At 37.8% G+C, this 15,218-nt stretch overlaps 1 protein-coding gene across 2 annotated transcripts; it reads left to right on the forward strand.

Annotated features, from left to right (window-relative positions):
- Positions 1–5,648: 5,648 nt before the first annotated feature.
- On the forward strand, positions 5,649–13,926 carry LOC112187135 (chitin elicitor receptor kinase 1). 2 transcript variants are annotated; one of them, XM_024325792.2, is made up of 12 exons: positions 5,649–6,793; positions 9,589–9,622; positions 9,734–9,741; positions 9,847–10,002; positions 10,609–10,799; positions 10,959–11,048; positions 11,963–12,056; positions 12,135–12,286; positions 12,374–12,465; positions 13,159–13,297; positions 13,415–13,513; positions 13,596–13,926. In XM_024325792.2, the coding sequence occupies exons 1-12, from the start codon at positions 6,157–6,159 to the stop codon at positions 13,758–13,760; spliced, it is 1,857 nt and encodes a 618-aa protein (XP_024181560.1). In that variant the 5' UTR covers positions 5,649–6,156; the 3' UTR covers positions 13,761–13,926. The 2 variants fall into 2 exon arrangements, with proteins under 2 accessions (XP_024181560.1, XP_024181559.1); XM_024325791.2 differs by lacking the exon at positions 5,649–6,793 and adding an exon at positions 8,020–8,873.
- Positions 13,927–15,218: the final 1,292 nt, after the last annotated feature.

Below are 15,218 nucleotides of genomic sequence, written 5' to 3' on the forward strand. Positions count from 1 at the left end.
CATTGAAAAGTAAAATATGGGAAATCATTTGCTTTCGAATGTTTCACATGATCAACTCCTCTCTCATGACTTGGAAGAACAATTATAGGGTTTGAATCGAATTTGATTACATGGAATTGATTTTGATCTTTGTTCCTTGCGTTCCACCCTTGTATATATGTTTTTATGTTTTCTTTATTTTATTTATTTTAATTTTAATTTTAAGAATCCTAATCCCCCCTTATTTGTGTTTACTTGTATATATTTATTCTTTATTTTATTTTTGTAAATAATACTTTTCTTTATTTGTTTCACAATAACAAGTGTACCCTCAATCCCCGGATAGAACGATCCCTATTTGCTTATACTACTAACGATATTTCAGGGTTAAATTATGCGCTTCCCAAAAGCGACATCATAATGTAATGGTCATGTGAGGCTGGTTTCATTTAATTGGGTGTGTATTTGAGAATAGAGAAGGGTATGGAATTTGGAAATGGCCCAATTCAACAATCTCAGCGTTAGAAACTTTTTTGATTCTTTCATACCCATGAATCCATGATTGTCTAATCGCTCCATTCACTGCTCTTTCATTCATCTATAGGGATGTTAACAAGCGAATAATATCACTTCCATAGATTCAGGAGTTTGGAAAATATGTTGCCGGACTGAAGCTTCATCCAAAAATGAGTGCTAAAGTACGGGTGATTGTTTTATGCTAATTAAGGATGCAACTTCCAGACTCATATTTGGAAGCCAACTTGGATGGCCAAGATGAAGTTATGATGTATTTATGCAAGATGTACATGGTCAAGGTACTATCAATATCACATATTAGAATGCAAGGCCGACCCTGAGGGTTGCCTAGTGAGGTGGCTGCCTCAGGCCACTGGCCGCCGGAGGCCTCCGGTTGATATAATTGTCTGACTTACTATATATATATATATATATATATATTATTTGTGAGACACAACCCTGTATGCCAAAGTGGCATAGCGGAAAAGCTACCTTAACATGCAAATGATGAGACTTCATAGGTTCGAATCCCTAGTTGTTTATTTTTCTTTATATCTTTCTTTTACTTCTTCTATTTTTTACTATCTTTAATTCTTTTGTCAAGATAATAAGTCTTATATCTATAAAGATATATATAAGAATAATAAAGCATTAAAAACTAGGCCCAAAAAGATTTAAAAAAAAATTATTTGATTGCTAAAATGTGAAATTCAAGTGAGGCCACAATTTTGTTTTTTTTTTGCCTCAGGCCTCTACAATCTCAGGACTGGCCCTGTTAGAATGGATACCAATCTAGAGTGGTAGCTGTAATGTAATGCACTGAAAAAACATCATACGCTTAGTTAGAACTACAAGGAAGTCTTTTGGCTATTGTAATTGTTGGATATGGATGTCTGTCTTATTATAACGAGTTTGAGACCTCATTTCATAACAGCCGTAATCCCATCTTTCGTCCCTTATTGCGATTTGTTTACATGTTTATTAAGTTTGCTGGGTGCATGTAATTTTTTGGGTGGGTATTTTGGGAATACTTACTGGGTTTTATTATAAATTTTTATTATAAATAAATTGCTGGGTATACATAGAAACTTGTTGGGTACATTAAGAAAGACTCTTATATAATGAACTGATAGTGAATCATAATTTTGATAAACCTACTACGTATAGTAACAAAACGTCATTAATTAAGCACATAAAAATTATCACTTGCATCACTAAGCCGATTGGTCTTTCACCAACAACAAACCCCACCATGCACCTTAATTATTTGATTAAGAACAACTTTGGATTGATGGGTGAATTAATATTGAAGCGGAACAAATTAATTCAATTAGTAATGGAAGTGTAAGAAGAGGTGATATGACAAATTAACAATAAAGGATCGATAAAATCAAAACAGTGTTACTAAATCCCAGTTGGCTATGATGATTTCTAATGCTATGAGCTTTAGCTAGCTAGCTCATTCACGAGAGATTATTCAAAACACCGTCGTGCACTTGCACCAACATAAATGAATGGTTAGATTGCATTAAATACACTTTTTGTTTATTAAAAATAAAGTTGATAATAAATATCAAGGGTTGAGATTATTTTATAAGGGTTCGGTCACTTACACAGTCAGTGCATAGAATAATTTCCACCCATTCACTTCCAATATTATTGGCTCAAACTTTGGGAGTAGGCTGCAATAAATCAAAACAAAATGAATGGAAGAGGCCGCATTGACGTGGCCAGTTATCATCCACAGACATTGTTGAAAAAAAATTGACTGTGAAAACCTCCGTTAACGTAATTCCATTGCCGTCATGGTTAAAGGAGTCGGGCTATCACGACATTTCCAAGCTTGGAAGAGTCTTTATCTGGTTTGTGAAAACTGAAAAGCATGGAGACTCTCTCTCTCTTCCTCCATCTTCATCGATAATCAAAGGTCCGCTTTGTGTTCCCCTCACATACTTGTTCCTCGATTCTCATCATTACTCTCTCTATCGCTAAAGATTTGAATAGATTCAAGGCTTCTCGATCCTTATCTCCAACGTTTGGAGGACGAGGACATTTCGAATTTTGCCAATGTTTCTTTTTTCTGCTTTGTATACGCTTACTTGTTCAGCATATATAAACTTCACAAGGATGCATAAGTGTCTTAAACTTTCCAATTTGCAGAATGAAAAAAAGTAGGTGGGCTTTCTTTCTTCTCTGATTGTTTGAGGAAAATACCAGGAAGTTATTTGATTATCATCGTCAGAGAAACTCAAGCACCACGTATATGTAATTCTAATATTGTGGATTTTGTAACAACCTAAATTAAAAAGAAGAGAGTTTTGATTGAGAGAGAGGAGCAGTATTGGAGACGCACGCGGTGGTCGTTTGAGAGAGAGAGAGAGAGAGAGAGAGAGAGAGAGAGAGAGAGAGAGAGAGAGAGGCAGACTTGACTAGGTTTTGGATTGAGAGAGTGATTAGCACCACCCAACAACGTACAACCCATTTGAATTGAATCATTGTTGGATAAGTAGAGGAAGAAGCGAAGCGCTCGGTTATAGTAGCCAAGACCAATGAAAACCCGCTCTCCTCCTCGATGCACATGCCTTTTTCCATCTTCCTTAAAAGCCCCTCCGGTAACAATACGAATAACAATTTCATCTTCTCTATCCTATATGTGTTGACCTGGTCAATGTCACGGCTAAACTGACGCCATCTGCTGGTCTACAATAGTTTTGGTTCATTGCAGACAACTCCCAAACTTTGACCTTTTTTATTTTTCCATTTAATTGTGTAACCCACCAATGTTAGCATCGATCCCTGGAGTTTCCTTGTGCAGACATTTGTCATCTTTACCTATACTTCGATCAGGACGTGTTGGAATCTAAGCCCCAAGAATTAGTGGAGCCTAATGTAAGTTAGCTGAAGTGGCGGCCACTCGCCGCCGGCCGGGACTTTGAAGTGTGTATGTCTGATATATTCGTGTTCCACGTAAATCTTCCCTCGATTCCCATCATGATAGCTGGCTTGTTCTAAACTGTTCATGGTTTACTTCGAAAATGTCAATACTCCAGCTCGATCGACGATCAAGAAGCAGGTAGTGTCCTAGCTGGGATCCCCATACATAAGCGCGTACAGGAAAAGAAACACGAGGCAGTTTTGTATCCCTACTTCCCTAGCTAGCTAAACCCCATAATCTCATTTTCAATTCATATGAGAATTTTAAAGTATAAGCTCGAAGATATATATGAATCCTCTATTGTTTTGATTTTTCAAGAAGTTAAGAATGAAAATTGTGTTGTTCGTCACCAACAAACTTTAGTTTGTAGTAAATGAATGTAGTACATCATTATTTGATCATTATTATAACTTTAATTTGTAGCAGATGAATGTAATAAATCATTTAATTGTTATCATAAGAAAATTTGTAACAAATTTTTGTCCAATATTAATAACAAGAATAATCAAGAAGATCTTCTTTTTATATTTTTTGATAAAAAATATAAAACTATACGTATTATGAATTTTAAAATATAAGAAAAATGATGTAAAAATAAAATTTACGAACTTTTATTTTAAATATTAAAGTAAATGCACCTCAAAATTACGAATCACATAGTTTATGAGTGTGGAGGAATATCATGTAACTGTCTAATGCACTTACCAAATATGACATATCCATTCCACCATTATTGAGTGCCAAATCGCAAACGAGAATGTGTAATGACTAATGAGAGAAAGAGACCAAAGATTACTTGTGGGAAAAAGTAAGAAAGTAGTCTTTATTTTATTGATTGAACTTGAGGTTGGGTGTGGGTGGTGTGCCATCAAATATATAACAACTAAGGAAAAGATTAATTGTGGGATTGTTCTGTAACAAGGTTGGATGGCATCAAATCAAATCCCAGAGACCACAAAGGCATCTCTTTACTTATTGTCACAAACTCACTCGAGTGGAGTGACTTGTCCCCTCTCATATAAAACTAATACTTTCAAATTCCTTCTTTTCAATATGAACGCCACAATGGAGACCTCGATCAATTTGGTCAACCCACTCCCACCATCATATTCTCCATCTTCATTTCTCAAGTCTTTTTCATGTTGATGCCAGCAGTGTCATTAAGTTATTAATCATTTTATATTCAGTTGGATATAGGAAATTTCTTTTTATTATTGTAATGGCCGGTATGAAAAAGGTTGCATTTATTTTCTATAAAACAACCATTTTATGTTTTATGTAGGAGCCTTCTGTTTGCTTAGTTCCACAGTTCCACTAATTAAATGACACCCACCCATGTCTTCGTTCTCATCCTCCCGGATTCTATCAATAGGAGGAAGAAAAAAGACAAGTAAATTAAGGTTATAAAAGACTTTTGAACATCATTCGAGTTTAATAGAAAACTTACAAAAATTTATTAATTTAAAAAGTTTGTTTGAAGTTTTTGAACATGATTTGAGCATTAGTGATGACTCCAAGCATGATTTAAGTCTAATATAAGTCTAATTCAGCTATTAAGTAACCTTGGCTTTTCCGCTCTAGGTAACTTTGGTTTAGACTTTAGACTCTAGACAAGTACTGGGAAAGAATAAAGTTCCTATCAATGCTAGGAACTAGGAAGTGAAAGGAAGAGAGGTAAAAAACAAGTGGACTGGCCAGCAGGTTTGGCCCAATACAAAAATTGGGCTTGAAAATGCAAAAATTATGTGGGCATAAGAAGCCTGTTTGGCCCAATACAAACAACTTATCCAAAACTACTTGGAAATAAATTTCTTGAATTATTTCCATATAGTTAGCTAGCAATTATGCAGGCGGACGTCGCAAGCTGGAGCTGGACCATAATTTTTTTCAAAGTCACGGCTCGTAGTCGTTCGTGTCCAATGAGTCTCTCCGATACATATTTTTTGGACCGTTCTACAATTACGTGTTCATGCGAGTAATGTTTTATCCGATTTTTAAGACATTAGGGACAATTTCATGACTTGATTTCTTTCATTTTCATGAAACGAATCTAGAAACTCTATTAATGAACAATACTCGCCAAAACTTTAGACTACAATTGAAAATTTGCCACTAGTCGATTAAAATTGAAAAAACGATAAGCGTATCGTTTTGTCGTTTAACACACTTTCTTTTTCATCTTACCTTACCTGTACAAAGACAGAGAGCTTCCTAATTCCAATACATACATAGGGAAGGTTTGGACTTTGAAGTCTGTTATAGGCTGCTATTAGACAGTACATTACGTACAGGCCACCATGAATTACTCTAATCATTCATGTCATTATATCCAGCAAAACATCTCCGGCTTCTGCATTCTATACGACAACGAAATCGAAAAATTCTCCGGTAGACGACAGTCCCAGAATTGTCGTTTTGGGATCTCATTGGACAGGCATTGCTGTAATGTTCTCCATCTCCATGACCCAGTCTCTGTTCCGGTGGAAGAAATCAACTCAAAACCGCTTGAAGGTTTAGCCCTTTAGCCTTTTTTACTGTTGGGCAGCCGCAGACGTAATGTACGACAAATTAAACCCTCTGATTAATTCTTTAAACAAATCCTTAATCACTTCTTATCACCTAATTCAATAATTGCAGACTATAACCCCAGAATAGTCACCACTCCATGGTCCAAAAAACCCACGTAAAAGCATTCATCTTTGTCTCTAGAACCAGCAACCCAGTTGATGGTTTCGAGTTTTGAATCGACCCAGATGAAGTTCCGGATTGGATGTGTGTTGTTTGTTGTGTTGTGTCTTTGTTCTGGAGCAAATTCCCAGTGCGGTAGTAGCCAAAGCTGCGATGCTTTGGGTTCTTATTACTTATGGCAGGGCACCAATCTCACCTTCACTGGAACGTTAATGAACACCAGCGACGCCATCATCACCAGTGTTAACAAATTGCCGAACAAGGACAGTGTTCAATCCGGGACGAGGGTCAATGTTCCGTTCAGCTGTGGCTGCATAAATGGTTCGTTTCTGGGCCACGTGTTCGAGTACGACGTCGTCAAAGGCGACACGTACGAAAAGGTTGCGAGTTTGTACTATGCCAACCTGACCACGGCGGATGCTATGGCGTGGTTCAATGAGTATTCTGAGATTGACATACCCGATAATGCGAAGCTGAATGTGGTGGTCAACTGTTCGTGTGGGAATAGCGCGGTTTCCGAGGACTATGGGTTGTTTATCACGTACCCACTTCTGCCCGGAGACAGTTTGGCTTCGATTGCTCAGACGGAGAATCTGGATCAGAATTTGCTGCAGGATTATAATCCGGGTGTGAACTTTAGCGGAGGGAGTGGTTACGTGTACATTCCGGGCAAAGGTATGAGCTTTTTTTTGGAGGCCAAAGTTTCATTTGACTATTTGAGTTGTTTGAGTCTTAAAATTTTGATGCCTGCGTTTGAAGTATGTAATGAATCTGCAGATTTGGCAAAAATGAATTGAGTACTGATATGATTATGGCATAGAAGCATTTTATATTAAATTGAGATGCTTGAATCCAGATTGCAATAGTAATGTGGTAATAAATTTCTTGAATTATTTCCATATAGTTAGCTAGCAATTATGAGGCAGAGGTAGCAGCCTGGAGCTGGACCATTTCTTTTCAATCTATTTGATTTTGTTGCGGGTCTTCTTCTCTAGTTTGTCCACAAATTTTTTCAGTGTCACGGCTCCTAGTCGTTTGTGTCCAATGAGTCTGTTCGAGACAGATTTTTTGGACCACCCTACAATTGCATGTTCATGTGATCGGTGCTTTATCTAACTTTTAATATGTAAGGGACAATTTCATGACTCGATTTCTTTCATTTCCATGAAATTCTAGAAACTCTGTTTGGTCTCTATTAGCGGACAATACTTGCCAAAATTTTAGACTACACAGTTGAAAACTTGTCACTAGTCGATTAAAATTAAACAAACGACAAACGCATCGTTCTGTCAAAACATTGATAGCTATACAATTTCCACAAGAGAATAGTGTCCTAATCTACTACATAGATAGTGAAGGTTTGAACTTTGGAGTCTGTTAGAGCAAGTTCACCCGCTAGGTCACCGGGTCACCTACTATTCACTGCTTTTTAGTGTATATTTTCATTCTCTGGGTCACGAAATACACTGTGCTCGTGACCTAGGGCACTAAATACACTGTGCAGGTCACCATGGTGACCCAGAACACTGTACAAGGTGACCCAGGGCACGAAATACACTGTGCTCGTGACCCAGAGGGTGAAATTAACACTAAAATACAGTGAATAGTGAGTGATCTAGTGACCCAACGGGTAAACTTGATCGCTGTTAGTAGACAATACATTATTATGTATAAATAGAGTACCCCATGTATTACTCTAATCATTCATGTCAAAACATCTCTGGCTTCTGCATTCTATACGACAACGAAATCGAAAAGACTCTCCGATAGACGACAATCCCAGAAATGTCGTCTTGGGATGTCATTGGACGTACGGGCGTCGCTGTAAATTGGAATGTTCTCCATCTCCATGACCCGGTCCCAGTTCTGGCAGAGAGAAATCAACCCAAAACCGCGGGAAGGCTTAGCCTTTAGGCTTTTTTACTGTTGGGCAGCCGCAGACGTAATGCACGACAAGTTAAACCCTCTAAATTAGTTCTTTAAACAAATCCTTAATCAACTCTTACCAGCTGGTCCAATAATTCAACTCTAGCTAGTCATCAGTCCACGGTCCAAAAAAACCCACCGAAAAGCATTCGTCTTTCTCTCTGGAACCAGCAAACCCAGTTGATGGTTTCGAGTTTTGGATCGACCCAGATGAAGTTCCGGATTGGATGTGTGTTGTTTGTTGTGTTGTGCCTTTGTTCTGGAGCAGAGTCCCAGTGCAGTAGTAGCAAAAGCTGCGATGCTTTGGGTTCTTATTCCATGTGGGCGGACGCCAATCTCACCTTCGTCGGAACGGTAATGAACACCACCGCCGACATCATCGTCAGCTACAACAAAGCGACGGTGCCGAACAAGGACAGTGTTCAAACTGGGACGAGGTTCAATGTTCCGTTCAGCTGTGGCTGCATAAATAGTTCGTTTCTGGGCCACGTGTTCGAGTACGACGTCGTCTCCGGCGACACGTACGAAAGGGTTGCGACTGAGTACTATGCCAACCTGACCACGGCGGATGCCATGGCGTGGTTCAATGAGTACCCTGCGAATAACATACCCGATACGAATACGAAGCTGAATGTGGTGGTCAACTGTTCGTGTGGGAATAGCGCGGTTTCCGAGGACTATGGGTTGTTTATCACGTACCCACTTCTGCCCGGAGACAGTTTGGCTTCGATTGCTCAGACGGAGAATCTGGATCCGAGTTTGCTGCAGGAGTACAATCCGGGTGTGAACTTTAGCCAGGGGAGTGGCTATGTGTATATTCCAGGCAAAGGTGTGAGCTTTTACTTTTTATTTGGGCCAAAGTTGGTTAGGATTTGAGTTGTTTGAGTTTTGAAATTTTGATGCCTGCGTTTGAAGCATATAATGAATCTCCAGATTTGGTAAAATGAGTTGACTACTGATTTGATTATGGCACAGAGGCATTTTATAGTAAATTGAGATTCTTGAATCCAGATTCCAATAGTAATGTGGTAATTAGAGTGAGGCACGAATTTGTGAAATTGAAAATCAGATAGGGCAATAGGATTCAGGATGACGTTAAGAAATCTAATAGAAATTTCACCGAAATTTTGAGGGTGCCGGATACACTATCATGGGAGGGTAATGAAGTGCGGTGGGGGGTGTAATGCTATTCTTGTGGCTCTGGATCCGTAGGGCATCTTGGAATTGATGTGTTGAACTTACAAAGCAAACATTAAAGCACTAAATGTATGGTTTTAAGTCGATTAGTAATAAGGTTTCTAGATTAATTTTCATTTGGTTTCATTGTGATGATTCATTTTCCTTTATAGACTGCGTAAATGCTACTGCAAATGTTGAGTTGTTTCTGCTATATGTTTTTCTAAGTGGCCTTCATGGTAATAAATCCAGTATCTTGAAGAGTTAATTTGATAGGAAGTGATTGTGGCTATTTATGAACACTAATTTCAATCCCGTTTTAGAGAGGCCTCAGTATTCTCACTTTAAGTTTTCTCTTTATCTTGTAGATCAAAATGGAAGCTATGTGCCTTTGAAGCAAAGGTATCTTCTACTAACTCCTCAATCCTCATGTTCTCTGAACCAAATTTATGTCTTCTTTCCCAATTGAGCCTTTTACAACTGCCATTAATCTTTCTTTTGTCCCTTTTGCAGTTCAGCTGGTATGACCTTCTCCAAAAGTTGGTCTGATATCCAATGCCAATGTGTAAGGGTTGACTCAGCAATCAACAGTAATTTGAGCTCAATTTTTGTGTCTGTATAAGCAGGACTGGCAGGTGGAGCCATTGCTGGCATAATTGTTGGAGTAATTGCTGGAGTGCTGTTAGTGGCTGGTTTTGTATATTTTGGATTTTACCGAAAGAAGAAGGTGGACACAACTGCACTGTTACCAACATCTGAACAATCTTCTCAAAATGGGCGCTGTACGTCACTTACTCCTTCTCCTTGTTTATTTTTTTATATATTGTGAATGATAGTGTTCTTCATTGATTCTTTGGATTAATCAAGTAGCTTTTAACATTAGTTCTGTGCAGAAGCACCAGTCAGAGTAGCTGACTATGGCCCTTGCTTTACAATGTTATCCTTCTCAGTTTCTTTCAATTTGTTTTCTCGTCCCCCTTTTCTGCAAATAACAGAGGGTCTTATGTTTGCGTCATTCCCCATATTTCCTTTTCAGAAGTGTAATAAAAAAAGACAGTTGCTTTTCAAATATTAGTGGCTCATTCGTGTAGAACAAATTCGTAACTTTTTTGTGTGTGTAGTTTCAGTGCCACTGATCTGTGCCTTTCATACTACCTGGGATTCTGTAAATGTTCTCTTGAAAATCCCATTTAATCAGTCCTGTAGAAAATTCTTGTGTCTTTTATTTTTAAGAGCTGTCATTCAAAAGTTTCATCTAACTGCTCCATATGTTCCTCCCTTAATTGCGCACATATTGAAACAAATTCATTTTATGTTACCAGTTCTATCTCTTACACTCTCCTATCAAATTGATATTTGACATGACTGATTGATGTTCCTCGGTCTAGCCCTTGGAATTATCCCAGATAAATCTACTGAAACCAACAGTGCTTCTAGAGGCCCAACAGGCATTACCGTGGACAAATCAGTGGAGTTCTCTTTTGAAGAACTTTCCAGGGCTACTGATGACTTCAGTCTGGCTAATAAGATTGGACAAGGTGGTTTTGGGGCTGTTTACTATGCCGAGCTGAGAGGCGAGGTCTGTTTTCTTTACTATTTTCTATTTTTCTAGCTCTGAGATTTTTAGTGCTATTAAGGAACTTATGCTCTTATTATTACCAGGCCAGGTTGTTTTCATTTGTCTGTGATCATTTATTTCTCTCCTAGAAGTTCCACCCTTATAATTCTCTCTATGCAGAAAGCTGCAATCAAGAAGATGGATATGCAAGCATCAAAAGAATTTCTTGCCGAATTAAACGTTTTGACTCGTGTACATCACTTGAATCTGGTAATGAACTTCTCCCTCCAAATGATGACATGCATATGAGTTCATCGCGTAGTAATTGGTGCTGATAACTATAATACAAGTACTGTTTCAGAATTTTCAAAGAATTGCTGGAATCAACTAGGAGAGTTTTTTTTTATGTCTATTTCTGGAAATATTTTTATCTGTTAGCATAGTGCTGCAGTGGATTAAAGATCCTCAGTTTAGAATCTCCGAATGCAATTTCCCTATATAGGTTGAATTCTATACGTTGATCTCACATCATCCCAACTTAAGCTTTTGGAGCAATGAGAAACCAACACAGTAAACTTTATCATAGTATTAAAAACAGGAGATCATTATTAGAATCTCAGCTCTTGCAATCTCCCAATATAAGTTGAATCCCACATTTGAGCTCACAGGCCTAGTTGGCTCACATCCTTGTAGCTTAAATTTTCTTTAACTATGGCAGTCCAGTAAACTTCATCATAGTATTAAAAACAGGCGATCATTATTAGAATCTCAGCTCTTGCAATCTCCCAATACAAGTTGAATCCCACATTTGAGCTCACATTCTAACAACTTAAGCTTTTGAAGCACTAAAAAACAAACAAACATTTTCAGATTGCATGTAAGACCGGGGGTTCTGATCAGACTTCAGAGGTTACATATGAGTGAAGAATTTTATTTTTATAGTATCTAGAATGATTATAAGGTTTTTAGTTTTTACTATATAAAAGATAGATGCAATATGGTTTGCATTTTACCATTATTTATTTTAGAATATAGAAATGCCTTTTTTTTTTTTTTCAATTTAGAATATTAAAATTATGACTACGACTAGATATAATCTTCCCCGTGAAGTATTACAGTACTACTCTGTATAACTGGTCTCTAAGACGTGTAATTATTTCTAATCTTCTAGACGTTCAATACAGGTGCGCTTGATTGGTTATTGTGTTGAGGGATCCCTTTTTCTCGTATATGAATACATTGAAAATGGCAATTTAAGCCAACATCTGCGCGGTTCAGGTTAGATTCTGCATTATGAGGAGATACTTGCTGGTGTATGCAGAAGAATGGTACTGATACTGTTTTAACTTTATCCAGGGAGGGACCCAATATCATGGTCTAATAGAGTGCAGATTGCCCTGGATTCAGCAAGAGGTCTTGAATACATTCATGAGCATACTGTTCCTGTTTATATCCACCGTGACATAAAGTCAGCCAATATATTAATAGACAAGAACTACCATGCAAAGGTTACTTTAGTGCCTGTATTGCCATTATGGTCCTTTTGAAGCTTATTCTTACAATTGCACTGTAATCTCTCTCTTTTTCTGTTGCAGGTTGCAGATTTTGGATTGACTAAACTGACTGAAGTTGGAAGTTCATCACTCCCCACGCGTCTTGTGGGGACATTTGGATACATGCCACCAGAGTAAGATATATATTTTTTTTATCTTGATTTTTTCCATCATTTAATCTGTCACATAACTAGAAAGCTTTAGCAATAACAGATTTCCTTTATATGCTAGAAGGACCTATTATGAGCTCAACAAGTGGCTATTCTAATTTCCTAGGTTTCTACCCATCATCCCCTGACTAATAAGCTGATAGCTAAAGGGCCATTGCATAGTAGAAATTTGAAATAGATAAATATCTATAGTTTTAGTCCAAATAGAAGATCAATTTCTAGTTTTTCGAATGTCATCAGAGGTTTTTAGCTATCTATATCTGAATCTTGATTGTGGAAATGCTTAACTTGTTCAAGCTCCATTTTGCTTCCCTTGAAAGTGGTGTTTTTATTTTATTTATTTATTTCTTAAATATTATTATTAATATTATTTTAAATGAATTTGCATAATTAACAAACCCTTTCGCCCCCGAGGGTTTAGTGGAAGGGTAAGGCCCATGGTTTGGGTTTGATTCCCCATTAGTAGAGTTTCCTCATTCTATTGCGTCCTCTATGAGCAGTAATCTTCTTCTCTGAGACTTATCTTTCTATGCTTGAGTTGTGCTAAAGATTGTAGAATTCAGCAGAAGGCCTTAGTTTCGAGCCTGGGCCAAAGAAAAAGAGGAAAACTTCAGTTATAGTTGTATATGAATTAACTTCTACTATGCATTCATGCAGATATGCTCAGTATGGCGAAGTTTCTCCCAAAGTAGATGTATATGCCTTTGGAGTCGTCCTTTATGAACTAATCTCTGCCAAGGAAGCAGTTGTGAGGGCAAATGCTTCTGGAGCAGAATCAAGGGGCCTTGTTGGTTTGGTTGGTTTCCCTGTCCTACAAAATAAAGCCAATTTAGCTTCTATAGTTTATCTTTCATTTGGCAACAGTCTCTGAGTAACCACATGTCCATAATTCTATTTTATTTTACTTCCACAGTTCGAGGAAGTCCTTAATCAGCCCGATCCAAGAGAAGAGCTCCAAAAAGTGGTTGACCCTAGGCTTGGGGACAACTATCCACTTGAATCAGTCCGCAAGGTGAAATATTCTTAGAGAAAAGCACATTACGGTTTATCGTTAGATATCAGTTCTGAAATAGCTGTGGTGGTTTTCTCTGCAGATGGCCCAACTTGCCAAAGCATGCGTGCATGAGAATAAAGACTTGCGACCAAGTATGCGATCTATTGTTGTTGCGTTAATGACACTTTCTTCATCAACTGAGGATTGGGATGTCGGATCCTTCTACGAAAATCAATCTCTTGTCAATCTAATGTCAGGAAGGTAGAATCTGATGCAAAATGCTGTTTGTGTTTATAGTAAGTTTCTTTGAACATTACGAATCTAAGATATCATAGACATTGTACAGACACGTAATCGAGCACTGTGAGTCTTTTGTAAACTGTACATACATAATATCATTAAAGTATCAATGAAGAGGTAAAAGTTACATACGCTGCCCTGAAGTGGTAGATAGGACGATGAGATTGTGCGGTTTTCTTCTTATAGGACGATCTGTCAGACCTCATGCAAAAATAATTGCATCAATTCCGGTTCAGGTAATCTGATCAGTTAAAACAAATAAAATCAGGCCGGCCCATTTTACAGATTACAGGCCTAAATAGCAAACAATTTTGTCGGCATAACTCATCGTCCTCTATAAAGAAACAAGGGGACTACTTCCCATCCCTCCCGCTCCTTCTCTGAAATTTAGGGTTTCAAACCGAAACAGAAACAAGTTCTTGATGGAGAACAGCGATATCGGCGTCTTTGAGCAGCCAAATTTCGATGGCAAGGCTGATTATCTTCTCGAACTTTTGTTAACAACCTTCTGTTCCGCCAACTCTGGTTCGCATATTTTGGCAGACCTATGTTCTTTTGTGCTATTCTTAGTTGCGCACAAATGTACCAAGTTAAAGAGTTTGTAAATGATTTGCTTTGTCTTCAGTGTCATACAAGGCCTGTACGAGCATAGCTTCTCCAGTTTTGTGCAAGCTGGTCACTACAAAGAATTACACTCTTTGTTTTCTTCTTCTTCTTCTTCTTCATTATTTTTTTTTGGGAGGAAGACAAAAGGTGTCAAAAACTTGAAATAGACATGGGATAAAGGGCATGGTGCTCTTATATTCTTGTTATTTCTTGCCAATGAAGGAAAAGTTACTCCTCTGAGATGGGCCAATGGTTTGCTTCCTCATCTTTCACTTCTTCCATGATCAACCAAATCACATGGAGCCATAATTAATCTTCCATATTTCCCTCTCTTTTTAATCCTTCCTTTCCTCTTTTCCTTCAACCAAATGAAGTCTGAGTAATATTAATTTGCTAGTCCAGCTGCATGCATTTGAATGGAACTAGCTACTGTGTAATCCTTTTATATATGTAAGAAGGGGGAACTTTTTGATAATATAATTGTTAGATTTTAGAGAGTAAAGGCGGTTAGTGTTTACGACTAGGTTTAGGACAGAGCTAAGACTTTTAGAAACAGAGGGGGGGTTTTTCAAAAACAGAGGACTTGATAATTAATTACATTGCCCATGTCTTCATACTTATTTATAGAACAAGTCCACCGACTTAGCTTCACCGACCTTCCTCACGTGGTTAATTGTTAACCACACATTAAGTTATAATTCTAGAACTCACTAGCAGTAGGTAATACAAGATCATTCCAGTCCTTGTTCTAGCTAGATCTGTACAATTAATTCTAGACTAACCTACATTACTAGAGAAAGTTTTAGAAATGGACTTA

Source organism: Rosa chinensis, chromosome 2, assembly GCF_002994745.2.
Source record: "Rosa chinensis cultivar Old Blush chromosome 2, RchiOBHm-V2, whole genome shotgun sequence".
Taxonomy (NCBI): Eukaryota; Viridiplantae; Streptophyta; class Magnoliopsida; order Rosales; family Rosaceae; genus Rosa; species Rosa chinensis.

What these genes read in the sequence shown, in the direction of transcription:
- LOC112187135 (XM_024325791.2), top strand. Translation starts at nt 8,228, where the DNA reads ATGGTTTCGAGTTTTGGATCGACCCAGATGAAGTTCCGGATTGGATGT. An exon ending in ATGCCGAGCTGAGAGGCGAG is followed by an intron (nt 10,800 to 10,958) that starts GTCTGTTTTCTT and finishes CTCTCTATGCAG; the next exon opens with AAAGCTGCAATCAAGAAGAT. An exon ending in TTTGGATACATGCCACCAGA is followed by an intron (nt 12,466 to 13,158) that starts GTAAGATATATA and finishes GCATTCATGCAG; the next exon opens with ATATGCTCAGTATGGCGAAG.